The sequence below is a fragment of the Sprattus sprattus genome, assembly GCF_963457725.1.
Source record: "Sprattus sprattus genome assembly, chromosome: 2".
NCBI classification, from domain to species: Eukaryota; Metazoa; Chordata; class Actinopteri; order Clupeiformes; family Clupeidae; genus Sprattus; species Sprattus sprattus.
In genome coordinates, this window is record NC_137921.1 from 57,070,524 (window position 1) to 57,089,432 (window position 18,909).

At 45.1% G+C, this 18,909-nt stretch overlaps 2 protein-coding genes across 2 annotated transcripts in view; one reads left to right on the plus strand and one right to left on the minus strand.

Annotated features, from left to right (window-relative positions):
* mccc1 (methylcrotonyl-CoA carboxylase subunit) lies at positions 1-10,070 on the plus strand. Its single transcript, XM_080860779.1, has 19 exons — positions 1-219; positions 869-912; positions 1,012-1,145; positions 1,482-1,577; positions 1,666-1,787; positions 1,887-2,034; positions 2,137-2,258; positions 2,518-2,629; positions 2,844-2,925; positions 3,644-3,771; positions 4,547-4,730; positions 4,853-4,962; positions 5,304-5,520; positions 5,785-5,871; positions 6,619-6,668; positions 7,147-7,284; positions 7,446-7,553; positions 8,298-8,369; positions 8,999-10,070. Exons 1-19 carry the CDS (start codon positions 164-166, stop codon positions 9,128-9,130), a joined length of 2,142 nt encoding a protein of 713 aa, XP_080716905.1. The 5' UTR covers positions 1-163; the 3' UTR covers positions 9,131-10,070.
* A 2,757-nt stretch (positions 10,071-12,827) lies between these two features.
* atp11b (ATPase phospholipid transporting 11B) overlaps positions 12,828-18,909 on the minus strand; it is a 45,604-nt gene continuing 39,522 nt past the window's right edge. The window contains exons 29-30 of the mRNA XM_080833147.1: positions 18,197-18,345; positions 12,828-14,536 (exon numbers count right to left, since the gene is read on the minus strand). Coding sequence (XP_080689273.1) covers positions 14,455-14,536; positions 18,197-18,345 — 231 coding nt within the window. The 3' untranslated portion in view covers positions 12,828-14,454. The remainder of the gene's footprint in view (positions 14,537-18,196; positions 18,346-18,909) is intronic.

Below are 18,909 nucleotides of genomic sequence, written 5' to 3' on the forward strand. Positions count from 1 at the left end.
TTCACTTCAAATGTGTTTTATTCCAACAACAACGTTGCAAATCTTTTTATCTTTGGAGACTTTTCTCATGGAATAACATCAGTTAGTGTTAATGGTTTAAATACTTAATTCTTGTTGCTCAAATTATGTCATTTTGATTTGCATCATTAGCTTGACAGTGAACATGGCTGCTGTCTTGTTGAAAGTACATCCTCACAAGGGTCTGAGAGTATTCTCACAGTAAGTGAAATCATATAGACAAATGCGATTTCTTGCATCTAGTTTGTCGGTCATAGGCCTATATCATAGTATGACGCTTGTATTTTAACTGAATAGTTTGACATTAATGAAGACCCTGTCTTTCCCTGGCTCCACAACATTGTCACTAGCAACGTCTAGCTAGCTAGCTACTCAAGCACCTTGACCATCGGATTTACCTAACGTTACTCCTTTAGTGATGTTAGCGGTTTATAATTATTTATTTGTGGACAGTATTTCATCTACATTTGATCATTTTCGGCATACTGCGAGGAAGCCTCGTAGCTATCGATGTAATGTTCCACTGGAAAGGGCTACAAACGGAAAGCTAACGTTTAAGTTATTTGCTTGCTAGCTGGGTAGCTAGTTTGCTAATGTGATTGCGTGTCCTCCCCTCTTGCATACTTTGTCCCTGATTTCTTGTAATAATGATATTCTTGTAAATGTGACGACATTTGTCTTAAGTTGTGGTGACATGTCCTAAAACATGACTGCGGACGTCCTAGTGTTTGCTAACAGCTCCGGGGTATGAAGTAAGGGGACAGGCATGACCAAAGTGGGTAGCTGAATAGCAGTCACTTTCGCAAAGTCTGTAAGGTCATGCACTCAGTAACCTTCTCTTGCATCTCAGAGCGTTGCTATGGACCTCAGGATCGGTGCGTTGTGCATCAGTGGGTGAGTGTGTTTTGATCTAAAACGAAATGATTACATCAACCCTTGTCTAATAACTCCAGATACTGAAAACCATGCTGATATTGCCTTTGCTCTTTACAGCGAGGATAGAGAAAGTCCTCATAGCCAACAGAGGAGAGATAGCTTGTCGGGTGATGCGGACTGCACGGAAGATGGGTGTCCGGTCTGTGGCGGTGTACAGTGACGCTGATAGGGATGCTATGCATGTGGCCATGGTGAGATAATTGAGGTTGAGTCATGATGCAGCATCACACTACACTTACATTGACTAAGAGTTTCCTCTTGTTGTGAAAAAGACAAACATCCCTCACAAGGTCTCCTTTGAGCTAATTGCCCTCATATACTTAAGAAGAGAAAACTCCCTTTGAAGCCACAAAGAAAGAGTATTGTAAAAGTACAGCAACTACCATATACAAAACACTTTAGATTCACAATACCCTTCTGCAGTACATCATCTTTACCTAATATGTTGGTGGTCCATAGCATATCAGTTTAAGACAATTTAAATAGTTAGAAAGTCAGTCCACTAAACTTTTTTCTTCAAACTGCAGGCAGATGAAGCCCATTACATTGGACCAGCACCCTCCCAACAAAGTTACTTGAGCTCGGAGAAAGTTTTGGATGTAGCTAAAAGATCTGGTGCACAGGTATGGCTGGCGGTGCTTGTTTGTTTTATCCATGTATCTAAGTGACTCTCTCAATTCATATAACTCTAACTGAGGCCTGTTAATGCAGGCTGTCCATCCTGGTTATGGTTTCCTGTCTGAGAACACAGAGTTTGCTGAGCAGTGCAAACAGGAGGGCATCATCTTCATAGGCCCTCCCTCATCAGCCATTCGAGACATGGGAATCAAAAGGTATTAGCCCTATCACTGCTTATAGACAAAGACAATGGCTTTATATTTTTCACATTTCAGAGAATATTGAAAGGCAAATTCTGTTTTATTCCCCATCAGCACATCCAAATACATCATGTCGGCTGCAGGGGTGCCCATCATCGGGGGTTACCATGGAGAGGACCAATCAGACGAGAAACTGCAGGCGGAAGCTGCGAAGATTGGCTATCCAGTAATGATCAAGGCAGTGCGTGGGGGTGGTGGAAAGGTAAGCAAGCGAAGAATCCACATTCAACCTCAATGAACAGTCTTTTTTTCCCCATCCATTTGAATGTGTATTCGAGTCCCTGTTTTTTGTTGTTCTGTGCAGGGAATGCGAATTGCTCCGACTGAGGCTGACTTCCATGAACAGCTGGAATCTGCACGCAGGGAGGCCCGCAAGTCCTTCAATGATGATGTTATGCTTATAGAGAAATTTGTAAAGAACCCCAGGTACACCTTAACATGAAATTGTGTTGTTGCTACACAGCTTGAAGAGCATGATGCTAACAATACCAAGTATACATGTTGCATTGTGTAATACAAATTATTAATGCATACTATTGCTATACTTTTTGGGCTCTGGAAATATCACCAAAATTACTGAATATATGTTATTCCTTTTGTGTTTGTGTATATATGTGTATTGTATTTGCTTTTTAGTGGTTGCAACTTTGAGGCACTTTTCTGAAATCTTTCCCATCTCCCTCAGGCATGTGGAGGTGCAGGTGTTTGGGGACCAGCATGGCAACGCCGTCTATCTCTTTGAGAGAGACTGCAGCGTCCAGAGGAGGCATCAGAAGATCATAGAGGAGGCTCCCGGGGTATAATAGACCTTAGATGATGCACCATGCACAGTGCTGGAGGCTTTGAAATACTCTGACGTGCTTTGCATTTTACTGAAACAAAAGTGTGCTGACTGTTTGAATATGCACTTGTGCTTCCTGTGTGAATGTTCTCTGTGTGTCTTGCTGACTGTGTGTGTGTGTGTGTGTGTGTGTGTGTGTGTGTGTGTCGTGTCTGCACATGCCACCACAGCCGGACATAAGCCCTGAGGTGAGAAAGAAACTGGGCGAGGCGGCAGTGCGTGCAGCCAAGGCCGTCAATTATGTGGGAGCAGGTAAGCAGGCTCAGTACCCCCACTTTACTGCATGAACCCCTGCTCAGGCACAGAACCCCTCCACCCCTCCACAGGCTCATCAACATGAGGCGTAGAGACACTGACAATGGGCTTCAGTGAGACCATTACTGTCTGTGTGCATTAAGTATGGAGTGGTGTCTGGATTAGGATTTAGAGTTCAAGATTTTGTCCGTACGTGTTTTAAGACTGCATCTGAGACAGCAGATTTACGCTACGCCATATGAAGCCCCGCTGCATGGACATTAGTTACATGCTGTCATATAAAGCTTCCGTGCATGGACATTAGTTACATGCGGTCATATAAAGCTCCCGTGCATGGACATTAGTTACATGCGGTCATATAAAGCTCCCGTGCATGGACATTAGTTACATGCTGTCATATAAAGCTCCCGTGCATGGACATTAGTTACATGCGGTCATATAAAGCTCCCGTGCATGGACATTAGTTACATGCTGTCATATAAAGCTCCCGTGCATGGACATAAGTTACATGCGGTCATATAAAGCTCCTGTGCATGGACATGAGTTACATGCGGTCATATAAAGCTCCTGTGCATGGACATTAGTTACATGCTGTCATTTGAAGGTCCCATGCATGGACATTAGTTACATGCTGTCATTTGTTGAAAAAAGTTACAGTGGTAAGTTGTTGCCATCCCAGCTTAAAGGGCAATTGCATATCTGTGTGTGTGTACAGGCACTGTGGAGTTCATCATGGATGCCCAGCACAACTTTTTCTTCATGGAGATGAACACCCGTCTCCAGGTGGAGCACCCTGTGTCTGAGATGATAACTGGAACAGACCTGGTGGAGTGGCAGTTAAGGGTGAGAGAGATGTCTGTCTGATTCCTGTCTGTTCAGGTCCCTAGGAATAAAATCAGGGCCTAGGGCAGAAACCTCCAGTTCAATAGAGCAGTAATGGAGACTGGATAATGTCCCATCTACAGTGCTGAAATTGAAAATGGATGGCAGGGTTGGGTGCTGAGAGAGCATAACAAAATGGTGGCAAAGAGAGCAGAAAAAAAGGATGGAAACAAAAACAAGAAAGACGGTTGTTTGTATGGATATAGGATCTGTCAGAGTTCTGAGTGCTTTATGAAGTAAACTTCTCAAACTGACATCACATTTCTGTTGTAGAGGCTGTTGCCCTCTAGAGGGCGTTATCCACCCAGCATCATAATGTAACCAGAGTTTCATCATCAGGGTTGATTAGTGAAGTAAGGGTGTTATTCACCCAGCATCCTAATGTAACCAGCACTTCATCATCAGGGTTGATAAGTGAAGGCTTATCAAAGAAGTAGGGCTGTTCTACACCCAGTTTAGCCTTCCAAATAAACACTGTTAACATTAGGTGCTTGACTGCAGTTTAATCTCAGAGAAAAGTATTAAATCACTGGTTGTGTAAAGTCATCTTGCCCTCTTCGCTTGCATGCTTTCTAAAAAATATGACATTCATCATGTATTTTGTCATGACTGTACTGTGGCATCCAACTGTTTAGAAATAACACTGAATCGTTTTGAGCTCATAATTGGGTTGGTTAGGTCAAACTGTACTGTTGTACTCTGATGCTCAGCTAATTAATAATGTCCCATTGCTCAGGTTGCAGCAGGGGAGAAGCTGCCTCTGACTCAGGAAGAGATCATTCTGAACGGTCACTCGTTTGAGGCTCGCATCTACGCCGAGGACCCCAACAACGACTTCCTGCCCGGGGCGGGCCCTCTGCTGCACCTGTCCACCCCGCAGGGCGATGAAGTCACCCGCATCGAGACCGGCGTTCGAGAAGGTGTGTTGTGCCCACGCTCCAGTTCCAGTGTCTGCTCTCACACAGCCCTACACAACGAGGCCTCGGCCCGCAATGTGTTGTTTAGTTTGACACTGATGAATGTGTGTCCTTCTGTGTGTCAGGCGACGAGGTGTCTGTGCACTACGACCCCATGATTGCCAAGCTGGTGGTGTGGGGAGAGGACCGACCCGCGGCTCTGAAGAGGCTCCGATACTGCTTGCGTCAGTACAACGTAAGCCCCGAGAGACCCCTCCACCCTAGGGCACAGATTTACGTTAGAAATCACAGTCATTGTCTGTATTACAAAGATGTAAATTTGAAAGCAAGGTTTGAGTGTTCAAGCAAGCAACCAGGATGACTTCAGGAACAAACAGAGAGGTGTTTTTTTCCATACCTTGTTGGGTCTTCATCAAATGTAATGAAGCTGAGGCTCAGGACAAAGGCTGTTGGAGAAGCTGCATAGAGTGTCAGGGCCCGTAGTGGGATTGGGTTTGACTCTTAAAGTCTGATGTCTTCAGAGCTGTCCGTCCTATTCATCTGATGGCTCTGTCTCCCTGTGTCCCGCCACCTTAGATCGTGGGTCTGAACACAAACATAGACTTCCTCCTGAGTCTGTCGGGCCACCCAGAGTTTGAGGCGGGGAATGTTCACACTGAGTTCATCCCTCAGTACTACGAGCAGCTCTTCCCCGCCCCAAAGGCCCCCTCCAAGGAGGTGCTGTGCCAGGCAGCGCTGGGCCTGCTGCTCAGGGAGAGGACGCACACACAGGAGTTTAATGCCAGTTCCAATGGTGAGGACACACACACACACACACTAGCACAGAGTGCATCTTACTCAGTGGTGAGAAACACACTCACCCAGTCTCCATAGAAACACAAACACACACACACACACATGAATAATCAGTTCTAAGTTAGTTACCTCTTGAATGCCATCATTCTCACACATGCATCATCAACCTTCAGAAAACTGAAATGTGAAGTGTTTGGTGCCTCCTCTACTCTGGTTAATGGTGTGGGCATATCTGGCTCTAATTCACTATCTCCTCTCCTAGACCCTTTCTCTCCATTTGGCTTCAACAGTGGCCGTCGTCTGAATGTGCTGTTCAACAGAACCATGACCCTTCAGCTGGGAGAAAGCAGTAAGTTCAGACGCAACAGATGGGTCCCTCATACGTCAGGGTTGATAACATACGAGTTGGCACACACTCTCTCTCTCTCTATGTGCAATTACTTTTGTTTATGACTGTTGTCTCTATATTGCCTTGCCTGCACAGTCCTTCCCACCCCCCTCTTCCCCTCCCAAACGCAGCATTTCTAAGAAATGAAGGATTTGAAGTTGAGTTATCAAATGTGCCCTTGAAGCACTGCAGTTCCTTCTTCTCATTACTTTAATGGCCCTCTGACTAAGCTGGGCATCAGTGACATTGATTTCTCTATTAATCTTTTTTCTCCATTGAGAACCCTTTTAGACCAGCACTGGCATTGACCTGATATCTTTGTTCTATTATTGAATCTTACATTCTGCTGATGTAATTACATTAATGTTCCATTAAGACAGATTGAAGTCCGACATTTTCAGAAATGGAAACAGTGGGTGAAGCTGTGTCATGTCATGTTACATCCATGTTGAGCAACGAGGTCCGATTTGCAGGCATTCTGATTATTATTGTGCATGGATCAGGCTGATGTCAAGGCTGAATGTATAACATGTTCGCCAGAAGGCAAATTTATCCTGAATCATTAATGAACCCTTCATGCCAGGGCATTGATCATGAGAATGAATCCCACAATTACTGGAGAGGCAATCTGGCAGCTAGTGCAGGCATATGATGACATCATGCTGTGGTCACTGGTGACTGACTGGAGGTGTGTTTCTTCTTCTGCAGAGGTGCAGCTGCTGGTTACATATAACGCAGATGGAACCTACAGTATGGAGGTGAGTCCCACACCTCTACCTAGTCCATAGATGGCCAGCAGGTTTGGTGTGTTGTGTTCAAGCCACAGCGCTTGGTGACTGTCTGTCTGTCTGTCTGTCTGTCTGTCTGTCTGTCTGTCTGTCTATCTGTCTGTCTATCTCTGTCTGTCCGACTGGGCGTCTAAAATAAGTTACGCAGAAGGACACTTCACTTTGACCTCAGCTTTACCATGGTCATATAAGATAATGTCTTATGCACAAATATTGCTAATCTTAATGAATATAAGCTGTTATCTAAAGTGCTGAGTGCAAGAAGACCTGGGTTAATTGCTGTAATTACTGGATTAAATCCCTCTGGTTTCTTCTTTTTTTGTGTTTTAAATACCTGACGTAGAAATGCCTTGTGAAAATGCTCTTAGGAATGTAAGTGTGTGAGGTGTGATCCTGTCCACCTTGTGTGTTTTTGTGTGTGTGTGTGTGTGTGTGTGTGTGTGGTCAGACTGGAGGCGAGGTGTTCCATGTGTCAGGGGAGCTGCAGAAGGAGGGTGACGCCACGTACCTGAGATGCTCAGTCAGCGGCACCATGTCCCGGCCCAAACTGGTCATCCTGGACAACACCGTTCACCTCTTCTCCATGGTGGGTCCCCTCTTCCTCTTAGTCTTCATGGTCATTGTTTACTTTCTCTCTCATTCTTAGTCTTCACGGTCGTGGTTTAGTTTCTTTCTCACTCTCTCTGGCCCTGTTTCTAATCCCCTCACTCATCCTGTCTTTCACTTCCTCCCCCTTGACTGTTTCAGGAGGGCAGCGCTGAGGTGTCTGTGCCTGTGCCCAAGTACCTGGCCGGCATCAGCGTGTCTGGGTCTCAGGCTGGTGCAGTGGCACCCATGACGGGCACCATTGAGAAGGTACTGAGGGGGGATAATACGATAATAAACCTTTCTATGCCAGTTACTAGAAAGTTTCAAATAGTCTCCTATTTTGCCACATCTGTGTCCCCAACCCCCTGATCTCTCATCAGTTCTGCCTCCTGGTTAAGAAATGCAGGCAGTTTACAGAGAGCGTTAGGTAGGGCCTGTATTTCACCCAAAGCATCCACCACGGGATGCCAAATATCAGCAAACACAAACTGTTTGATTGTGCTACATAGAGCCAATAATATGAGCGTTTGCTCCTGTTCTCTTGGAGTGGAGCCCTCCCGTGCTGGTGGCTGTATTTGGCCTGCTTCCAAAAGGGTTGGACCGTGACCAGGGTGCTTCCCCACGGATGGTCTGGCTAAACAACAGAGAGCTCTAGCATCTTTCCCTTCCTCTCCCCTCCACAGTACGGACTTCATTTTCACCTCTCTGTAAGACTTGCACAACCAGGAATCCATGTTGGTCTAAAGAAGCAGATGGGGGAGCTAGTCCACTAATATTTGTAGGGGTCATAGTGAAGCCAGCTTTAGATGCGCTTAGGCTAATCCTCAATGTATTCCTGAAAGATGAAATTAACCCTAACTCTTGCTCCCAAAACATGACACATTCATTTATAGCTCTTACTTGAGCATTATGTATTACCCTCTAGCATTTGATCATGAAGGACATATCATTTGATAAGTGTTTGTGGAGACCTGTGCTTACACTGCTTTCCTTTGGTTTCCTCTCCGTCAGGTTCTGGTGAAAGCAGGCGATACAGTAAAGAAGGGAGATCCTTTAATGGTGATGCTTGCTATGAAGATGGAGGTACGCTCATGTTTACCATTATTTCATTAACCACATGTCCTCTCCACCGCTCCAGGAAAGTCTTCAGGGCCAGTTAATATCCATCTTGGCACTAAGAGAAGAAGTAACTTTTCATTGTTTTGTTCCATGAATTAATTTCCTGCTAGAGGTGAGGGGAAACTTGTAGACTCCTAGTACATAGTTGTCCTGCTCCTATGCAGATCTTGTAATCGAGTGGATATGTGTGACTCTAGACTGCTCTTTGTGCAGCCTCATCTACTGAAGCAGCTGTTGGGTATGCCTTGTTGAGAGCATCCAAACACTCTTATTGATTTCCCCATCTGTCTGTAGAAAACAAGCAGCCAAGCTGCTGATTTGAGCTGTGGTGCGTGGCATGAATGCATTTTCCTGCAAACATCAGCTGTGGGGATCTGATGATATTGCTTTGCGTTTTAACGTTACCCATTCTGCCAAGAGACACTATAATCTAATTTTGGTCTAAAATGAAAGCGCTCTTTATAATGAGGATTTTGGTTCTCCTTCTGCCAAGGCCCCAGTTTGTATGTACTTAAGTCTGCGCTATACATTTTTCAACTTGGTTTGAAGGTTTTCATCTCTCATCTCTCTCTCTCTGTCTGTGTCTCTCTCAGCACACCATCCGGGCTCCTAAGGCAGGAGTCATCAAGAAGGTGTTCTTCAAGGAGGGCTCTCAGGCCAACCGGCACGCTGCTTTAGTGGAGCTGGAGGAGGAGGCTGAGGCAGAGGTGGAGGCCAGCGCATAAGACCTCGTCTGAGCCTGAGCGACTGAGGAGGGTGATGGTACTGTAGATGTCATAGGAGATATTATAGGAAGGAGAGACTGGCGGGTGTTAATAGCTGTAGTTACTATTATGTGAGCAGGCAGAGTCAGTCAGCACTACATATTGTGGTTTGGATCACACTGTACAGTTGCCTTGAAGATTCCGAACTATTGCCTTTCTCCTTTTGGGGACAGATGGAAAGAAAGACTGTAAATTATATTAAAGTGTTTGTATGTTTTCTAATCCTCAGCTTGTCTTTTTTAAAAAACATATGGTGAGCTTTTGTGTTCTCTTGACTTTGCTTTTGTGTGTTTAGTGTGTCATCTCACTAGTGTGGGCCTTTAGTCCTTTTCTCTCTGTTCTTCTGTGCTCTTCCTCTTTTTGTTTTGGTTTGCCTCTCAGCCTTTTTTTCCAGCCCTCTGTGAAGCCTGTGTGGTTCCTCAAAAAAAAAGAAGCTTTTGACTAACCGCCTGGCGGATCTGTTTTCGGCTCATATATTGTGATCAGTGTTGGCTGGTAGGGCGTGTGCCCCTCTGAAATGTTTCCAGCGGAGGCCTTTTTCAGGCCGTCTGGCTGGGTGGATAAGGCCCTTTATCACGAGCAGCTTCTTGTAAAGATCAAGTTCCCCCTCTAAGCCCAGAGGTAATGTAGCATGCTGGATGTTCCATTAAGCGTGATCAAAAGCTTCATCATGTGAACACAAGCAGGCCTAACCTGTGGGTTTTATAGGTCATTTTTTGGGCAAATGTTTGATACTGATGATCAAATGGCTGTGGATGAGAAGTTGGGACGGTGTGCAGCTGAGGCCATCCTGTGTTCCTGGAGTGATGAAAAGGGTGCCTTGATGTTGAAATGCAACACCATCTCAATATTTTTGACTCAAATCATTGTCACTGAAATAAAATTTTCTATGCAGATGTGATTTCATCGTCTCAGATGTCTTTTCATGCTTTTGATTTGCTCATTAGAAGAAAATGTAATTAATTTGTATTAATAAAGTGCCAAAACAATAAAATTGTCTCAAGGTTCGAGAGCCCAGGGCTCAACCTGGATGACAGTAACAACCCTGCTATATTCAGATAGGTTGTGTTGTGTTCATTCCATCACTTGCTAGCATCAATATAGCAATGGTCCAGCATTTTTCATGAGTTCACCCTTCACATAAGACAGAATGACTGTTGATCAAGGTAATGCAGAAATTGCTGTGTGGGGCACTCTTTCCACTCAAGTGACTAGGGGTCTGGAATGGACACATACTGACCCATCTCCATTAACCTGGAATTATTCTGTACGGTAGTTGTAGCTTTGTCCAAAGAGAGGCTTGTCACAAGTATCTACATCAGCAGGCAGGCTTAGCACCTGTCTCATGGTGCAAGCCTGTCAGGAACATGCCTGCGGTGCAGACCTTCTAAGGGCTCATATTTGTATCATTCAAACTGCACTGGCGCCAATTCTACTTGGACACTGGAGTTTGCTCCCCTTTGGGGTTCAGGATAATCTCTGGTTGCTTGCCTGTGATACAGGACCCTCCCGAGGGCTCTGTGAGACTGTGTGCTCAGCTGTCTGTAAAGGAAAATATTCCACTCTGTCCTCTGGACGTCTTCCAGCCACACTATGACTGTGACCTCTGTTAGGTATGCTTGTGTGGCTACTGGGAAATGGAATTCTGTGTGGCTTTCCAGCTAATAGTAATGGCAGTGTTCCACCTGTACTTCTGCCTCTGGTTATCTGAGGTGCCTCTGATCTGGTTATCTGATGCTGCTTAGAATCATCTTCCACCTGTTACTGGAAACTATTCTCCTCTAGGTTGCCTTTGCTAAAATTGGAATGAGATGCTGGCCTGTTAGGGTTGTCAGAACTGGCTTTGCTTCAGTCTGTGTCCTTGTGTCTTTTGCTGGATCATAAACTGTATTTAAGTTGTTCATTACATTCACCCTGTTCTGATAGACATTATTTTGCCATGTCTTCATCTGCCTCAAGTTGGTACTTTTGATCATTATTGGGAACCTTTAACTTTGGCACCTTGAAGGGAAGCAACCATCAAATTGGACTATAAGCTTTTCCCCTGGACACTAAATTCATGCATGCCTTAGCACAACACAATCTTTTATGTACACAATGCATGTTATTAGTTGTAAATAGTAAATCAGAAAACATAAACATATTTCAGTATTTGCTTCCTGTCTGTCATACACCTGGAAGGCTGTCTAATCAAACCATCCGAACTCCTGAGGTTGTAAAGACAAAACGTGTGGGTATCTTTAGTACTAAAGACTAAAGCACACAGGCAACCCAGAATAACTCCAGTTACCTTAGTCATCTGGCACAGTCACAAATTACGAACCAATCACAAACTGTGTAATCCAATTACCTCACACTGACAACTCATGTGTGATGATAGCGATTCTATTTTCAATGAGCAATGACCATAAAATGGGAAATCATTCCGATGCACACCTAAAATAGTGCCATCTTTTGTTAACATGTCATTGCTGCTGCTCTGGCCGGGCAGTGATACACACGACTTATCTAATATTCAGCTCAAATGTTGCTGTTCCGTCTTTGGTTCACACTCAGTCCTCTTGATCCTGTGGTGCTGCCTTTAAACTCTGTGTGACTCATGCCCTACTGACAGTTCGTCCAATCTTTTGTGGGCAGTCAGCGTGGCATCATCCACCAGCAGGGTGTCCCCCCCCCCCCCAGCCCAGCTCTGTCTCCCCCAGACAGTTTTGTGCCTGTGTGGCTGTCAAGGCCAAAGCTGGATGTCATGGCAGAACACAGCAGAAAGCAGACTGTCCCACTGCCCTTTCCTTTCAGTTTAAATCACGACCTGCACCTACCACCACCCTGGGAGAAATGATATGCCTATGTTCTGAGAATTCAAGGGAAAAAAATAGATTTGTGTTGTTGCTATGTATGAAGAGTCTTGCCATGTTGCGAGAGACTTGAGTGCGTTTTCAAGGCCTTGTTTTATGAAATCTCAGATTGTGTCTCAAAAACATACACTGAGGTAATCATTTTAACTCTCACAGTAAATAAAACTGGAGTGGAGATTTTTCAGAAAAGATGTCTTCACATCCCTCCATGTAAATCACCCTCATGAAGGGTAAAACCTCTGCTGGCTGCAAAGTGGACCTGGGCTGTGGGTTTCTAATGACAGCAATTTAGACCACTATTATCAAACACATTTTTTTTTTTTTTTTACTGTTGAAGCTAAAGGTGAACGTATTATTGCTAAAGGCTACACAGATTAGAGAAGATTAACATTTCAACTAGTCTGTTCAAGAAAAACATTTCTCTACCGTTGGATTCATTTTTGCTGTGAAAGGCCAGAGGACCTTAGCCTGACAACTCTTGTGGTCTTGTTTAGAAAGCAGCTGTGAAGCGTGCTTCAGACACAAAACCCTACCGCAAAATCATGACATCATGCAACTGTTTTACATGGAGCAGGTGGGTACAGTGAACACAGCAACCACAATTCTTCATAAAAATAAGCTGCTATTAACTCAGCAGTGTGGTTTTTATGCTCTGGTGATATTACAAAATAAATGACAGGTATTTATTACAGTACAGGTTCTTTTGACAGTTAAAAGCATAAGGAGACTTGTGTATATTAAAAAAAGACATATTTATTCCGTAAATAGAACTGTTTTCATAAACATCAGCAATTCATCACTTTCACTGCCAGGAGCGTACAATACCAGTAATTGAACTTCTCTTTTTTTCTCAACATGGTTAAAACAAACTGGGAAGTGGTTAGTTGACATTGCATCTAAACCCAAGTATTCCCATGTATTAACTGATTTTTATTGCTAATGAGTCATTTCGGGCAAGACAAGATATGTTTGCTACATAACAGGTGTATGATAAATATATGAAATGTGTAGCGAAACCTCGCCAACAATGTGGCCAAACTCTGATGGCGTTCATGACGTAAAGTGACAATCTGTGATCAGAACCCATGGAACACAATTATTTGATGCCCTGGACATCACACCTGCGATGCATGTGCTGAAAAATAATGTGACGTACCAACATAATTTTAAACCTCAAAAGTGTACCTCAGTAGAAAATGATGCTCTTTTGTATAATTTATCAGATATGCATCCTTCAGCAGCCTCTTTGAATGCTTGCGGTCATGCTCAGAATATCATCAAGGTACAGTTGAGTAGCTGCAAATTCAAGTATCTTGTAAAAAGAGACTTAGTAGGCTACAGCTCCCAGATTTCAGTCATGAGAATGCTATCCCTTAGTGAGTTCCCCCCACCACCTTAGCCATCACTTATATACTGTGAGTTTGGCTCATCAAGGGTTTTTCCGCATGCGTGCTGATATCAAAAGAGAGAGATGTTACTGTGTCGATAAGCAAATTTAAAACGGTTGTCTCAACGACCATCTACTAATCCCCTGGTGCACCAAGGTGAAGCTTTTTCTGTGTGGTGGGGGACCTCAGGACCTTCACGGCTGAGGCGAAGGCAGGTTAGAATCTATATCTCGGCTGATCGCTGCCTTCTTGCAATGGGGTGAACCGCACACACATACAGCACAGTCAACAAGTGGTTAGTAACCAAAGAAAAACCAAGAGAACAGAAGCACACAGGGAAAGCATGCTAATAGAATGATGACTGACAGATGATGGATAGAGGAGAAGAAAGGTATGCATTGCACAACAGATTACAAAATGACAAAGTAAAATCATGAAAAATTAAATGTGCTGGTCACATCAGTTTCAGGTTGATATGTGGAGTACCATAAGGAGCTATGAGGGACATTATTCCACCAAAGCATAGGCCTGGGTGGGCTTCTCATGGCTGACTTCATTCACTGCCCAGCTAGAGTGCTAAATGCGCTCATATTTCATACCTTGAAAAATCAGGTATTTCAAAAACACAGAAGATATGGCTTTTTTTTTTGTTTCCGTTTTTAAATGGGCTGTCTACGGTACTTTCCCCAGGAAAGATTGCAGCCCATCAGTCATTTAGTGGAAGCAGCAGCAACCTAGAGTAGCACCACAATCCTCTGTGTCTGTTTCCTACTCACACTCTCTCTCTCTAGATGAGATAAATCCTTTGGTCTTCTGAGCCATTATGATTCCCTTCCTGTGTTTACATGAACCGGTGAGTGAGAGGTGTGTGGATTGTGTTGCCTCAGAGGGTCAGTCACATTCTTCAGGTGTGTGAGTTTATTCTGGCTGAGGTGAGGCTGGTGAGATAGCTGGAGAGGCCAGCCCTGGTCCGGGGGCACACTGGGCGGCGCCCGCTGTGGGCTGGCGGGCGGGCGGGCGCAGGCTACAGGCCTCCGGGGCACTAGCAATGAGTGGCCTCGATGGGCGAGAGGGTCAAGATGCTCCTGTCGTTGGAGTAGTATGGATCCGAGTTGCTCCACGATCTAAAAGCATCAAGGACAAGTGAGGACAGGTGAGGCTTGTGCAGGGGAAGTTGGGACAGGTCTGTGTGTGTGTGTGTGTTTGTGTGGACCAGTGAGGCTTGTGCAGGGGCAGTTTGGATAGGTCCGTGTCTGTGTGGGTGTGTGTTTTTGCCTGAAGCTGTACACATAGCACTGGGGACGCCTAAAGTGCACCTGCTGCTCAATCCCAGTGTGTGTGTGTGTGTGTGTGTGTGTGTGTGTGTGTGAACTAAATACTGCCACTGCTGACTGACTGATTTTCCTATCCGGCCTGAACAGACAGAGTGGCGTCCAGGATAGCAGGCTGGCATTGGGCAATGCCAGGTAAGGAGGATAGCACCTGCCTGCAGCCTGAGCCACAGTGATAGCAGCAGTGGCCTGACCTGCTTTCTCTCTCTCTCTATTCCTACCACTAAGCCATTGCAGCACTGACCGGTTCTCGACCCTAAAAGTTTGACCTGTGGGAGACCATGAGCACACAGCATTCCACACAAACCAAAAGCAAGAGGTGAATGAGGAGATATGTTAGTACAGAATGAGGCAACATGGGTGAGCTGAACACACAGTACAAAGAAGAACATACATGCTACATTCCTGGTGACCGCTTCATTAAAGTAGCCTACAACAGTTACAGTATAGAACAATCATTCAGTACAGTAAGGATATAGTAACTCTGTGGTAATATATGAAATAAAGTACATCGGGTCTCGTATTCACGAAGCATACTGTTTAACCACGTAAAAGTACTCCTAAAGTCACGTTCAAAAGTTCCTACAAATTTTTTCCAACATCCTATTCACAAAGCTGCCAAGACCAACTTTACCTAAGGAAAAGTGAACTATGCTAAGCTAAGATAGCCTGCCAGTTGGTCATTTTTGATAATGATGTGTTCCCTTGAAGTAACAACACGTACGTAAGTTGTGACGCATAGCAGGTAAGCAGTGGTTGTAGAAGAGCACACAGCTTATCCCATTCACTTATGGGAGTCAAAACACTTCCCTGTAAAGTCGCTAGGACTCTTTTAACGGGGTGAACGGGTTTTGTTTGTCCAGGTCTTCCCTAGTCTATGGTTAGGAGTCCTCTCGATTACTCTTAGTCAACAAAAAATAAAGAAATAAGAGACCCAATGTTAGGAATGCCAGTCTCAACTAAATTAGCAAGTTAGGAGCCACTTTAAGCCTTAGCCTAAGATGCTTTGTGAATACGGGCCCAGATAGGCCTATATTTCAACTATCTACATTTGCTCATAGTGTACAAAAATAGCTAATGCATTTTAAATATAAGGGGATATATATCTGTTGTAGCATAGTATAAAATCTATAGCATCCATGTACAAATCCTATTTGATAGGCTTTGAGTTTGGGAGGTTAACACAGATAGAAGAAAGGCACATAGCCCGTCACACATACTCTGCTGAATGTATACATTACTACAGTAACCACCAGGGGGCCTGTGTGAGAGCGTCTATCTGGGGGACTTGCTCTTCTATTTTTCTGCAGAGTGATGTCATGCATCCTCTCTGAAAAGACTGTGGAGTGGATATAGGGATCAGGACGCTCATCTTTGGGTTATGCCTCGTGCGTGGCCACAGATGCTCTCGTTTACCACAGTGAGGGAAGATAACGTGACATTGCAACAAGATAAACGTCATCATCATGCAACAAATCCATCATCCACTTATCTCTGAGACAACAGACAACCGTTTTAAGAGCTTGTGGAAAGGGATAGAAAGAAAAAAGAAAATAGAAGCAAGAACAAGCGACACAAGCAGTGCAATAGATTTGATTGAAATAACTGATGATGACTGGTCCCATCTACACAGCATAGAGCCCAGTGGCACACTGCAGTGGTCGTCTCACACTCACACTCACAAGGGAAGACAGGGGAGGCTATGAAGATATTGGAATGCATTTGGGTTTGACAGAGTGACCAGAGAATTTGAAGGAAAACACCCTCAACCCCCTCCCCCTACACACACACACACACACACACAGGTTAAACAGCATACAAAATACCAAAGGCATTTCTCATGCATTATGTCAGGCATATTTGTTCATCTCCCTTTTCTTGGTAAGGCTTCAAGTTGTAAGTAAAAACAACAACAACAAGCAAAAAGCTGAATATATTAACCAAGTGTTTCCCATGTCCCTCTAAAAACACCTCATTCTCACATGCACTCTGATGATGTGGTCCCCTGGTGATTATTTGTTTTTTTGAGGTGGGGGAAAAAAACCGACAGGGCATCAGCTTCGGAATTAGGCGTCTCTGCTCGGCCGCCGTTGCCATGGGCAACATGCCTCCTCACGCATTTGGTGGCAGTGCTCTAGCAGTAAGGCTGTAACAGCGTTTTTGTTTTTGTTTTGTTATTCTGGCCTGGTCTCATTTCACAGCTATAGGAGCACAAGCTGCCGTTGACATTCCAGCAGGGCCGAAAAAGCCAGAGAGACCGAAGGAGGGCATCACATGTGCATGCTGTCATCGAGATGGAACACTATGCAACTATGGCAAGGCAAAGGACTAGGAAATGCGTCCCTCCCTCCATCCCATCCCATCCAATCCCACACGCATAAACACATACAACAACAAAGTGGCACACTTGGGAATGTTTGGCAGACAGGGGTATGTCGTGGTCCTCATCGTGTGCTGAGCATTTCACGACAATTACATTTGCATGACTGAACTCACACAAAACTGGTCATTCACAGTGGAGTCTAAAACACACGGGACCACGACATTCTGTGGCACACAGACCCATTGAGCAGCTAACAAAGGCGCAGGAGCTGCAGAACAGAACTCTAACAAGGGACAATGACTATTAACTGGGAAGTGTACAGACAGAGAAAACAGCAGGCACACAAGAAAGGCAGTGAGTTAGAAGACCTCAGGCTTTGGAAAAAAGTTGCAGGGCAGGCAAAGACACAATTGGCAGGACTACAGAAGACAACAGAGACTTGTGGCTTTCAAAAGATACTCGAGGTGCAAGCATGGCCCCAGCTAAAGCCTATCTATGAATGTGGCCAAGCAGGCATGCCAATCTTTCAAAAGCTTTTAGAACATACAAAAAACACAAGGGACAAGGGACACCACTAAGAAGGCAAGTTAGTGCACCGCATCCTCATTCATCACGCCTCTTCATCCTTTCTAGCAGAAGTCTTCAAAGGTCTCATTTTAAAATACAGGGGAGGGCTGGGGCTCTGAAACGGGCCCCGCTTTTTGCTACAGGGTATGTGTGGTGCTGGTGGGGGTGTTCCGTTCCCACTCTAAAGGAATGTGTGTGTTGGGTGGTGCTAAGAGGGGGAAGTCCATAAACCCAGTGTGTGTGTGTGTGTGTGTGTGTGTGTGTGTGTGTGTGTGTGTGTGTGTGTGTGTGTGTGGTTTTGGGGGTTCTGATATGCTCAGTTCCCCAGTGGGATTAACTGGTCAAGATTCAGCTTCTAGGGCTTAAAGCCACGAGAGCGGCTCTGAAATAGCCTCTGCTGCACGTGTATCTATGTGTATGTGTGTGTGTGTGTGTGTGTGTGTGTGTGTGTGTGTGTGTTCTATTTTTAGAAGGGAGGCTAGTCTCCGAGTGCAGGCGCCTCGTCGCACTCCAGCTTGTAGTTGGTGCGGCTGCAGCAGAGGATAGAGAGAGAGCGTTCGCACCTGCCGGCCCTGGGAGGAGCGCAGCGGCCCATCAGCCGCTCCACCAGCCTGCCCAGCCGGACGCGGACGCCCGGCCCCTCCTGCTCCTCCGGGCCGATGCAGCACAGGGAGTCCAGGCAGCTGACTGAGCCCTGCTGGACCTCAACAAGCTGCAGAGAGAGAGAGAGGGAGGGAGGAAGAGAGAGAGAGAGAGACACAGAGAGAAAGAAGAGAGAGAAAAGAGAGGAGGAGAGGGAGATGGAGGGAGAGGAAGAGCGAGAGAGGAAGAGCGAGAGAGAGAGAGAGAGAGAGAGAGAGAGAGAGAGAGAGAGAGAGAGAGAAGGGGGGGAGCAATACAAAGATCAGTCTTGTAAAGATGGTGGAGATCACAGCTGACATCAAACACAGACAGGTCATGAACAGAAAGTAATCCCACCCACATAACAGGCTTCAAGCTCTACTACACTGGTGGAGGTGGTGGTGGTGTGGTGATGTACAACTCATGATGTCAGGACACACAGATGACTAACCGAGGACAGGGCAACATGGAGGGAGAGAATAAATAATAATAATAGAAGAGAAATAAACCATCAAATCAATAAAGAGGTCTACTTCAAGGCAAGGTCATCCTTAGCCTTGGTGCCACCGCGCCCCCTCAAATTACAGCCATTTATCTCAATCCACAGTGCTGTCAAAACACCACTGTGAGGCTCCATGTCTAAAGTCCGATCAGA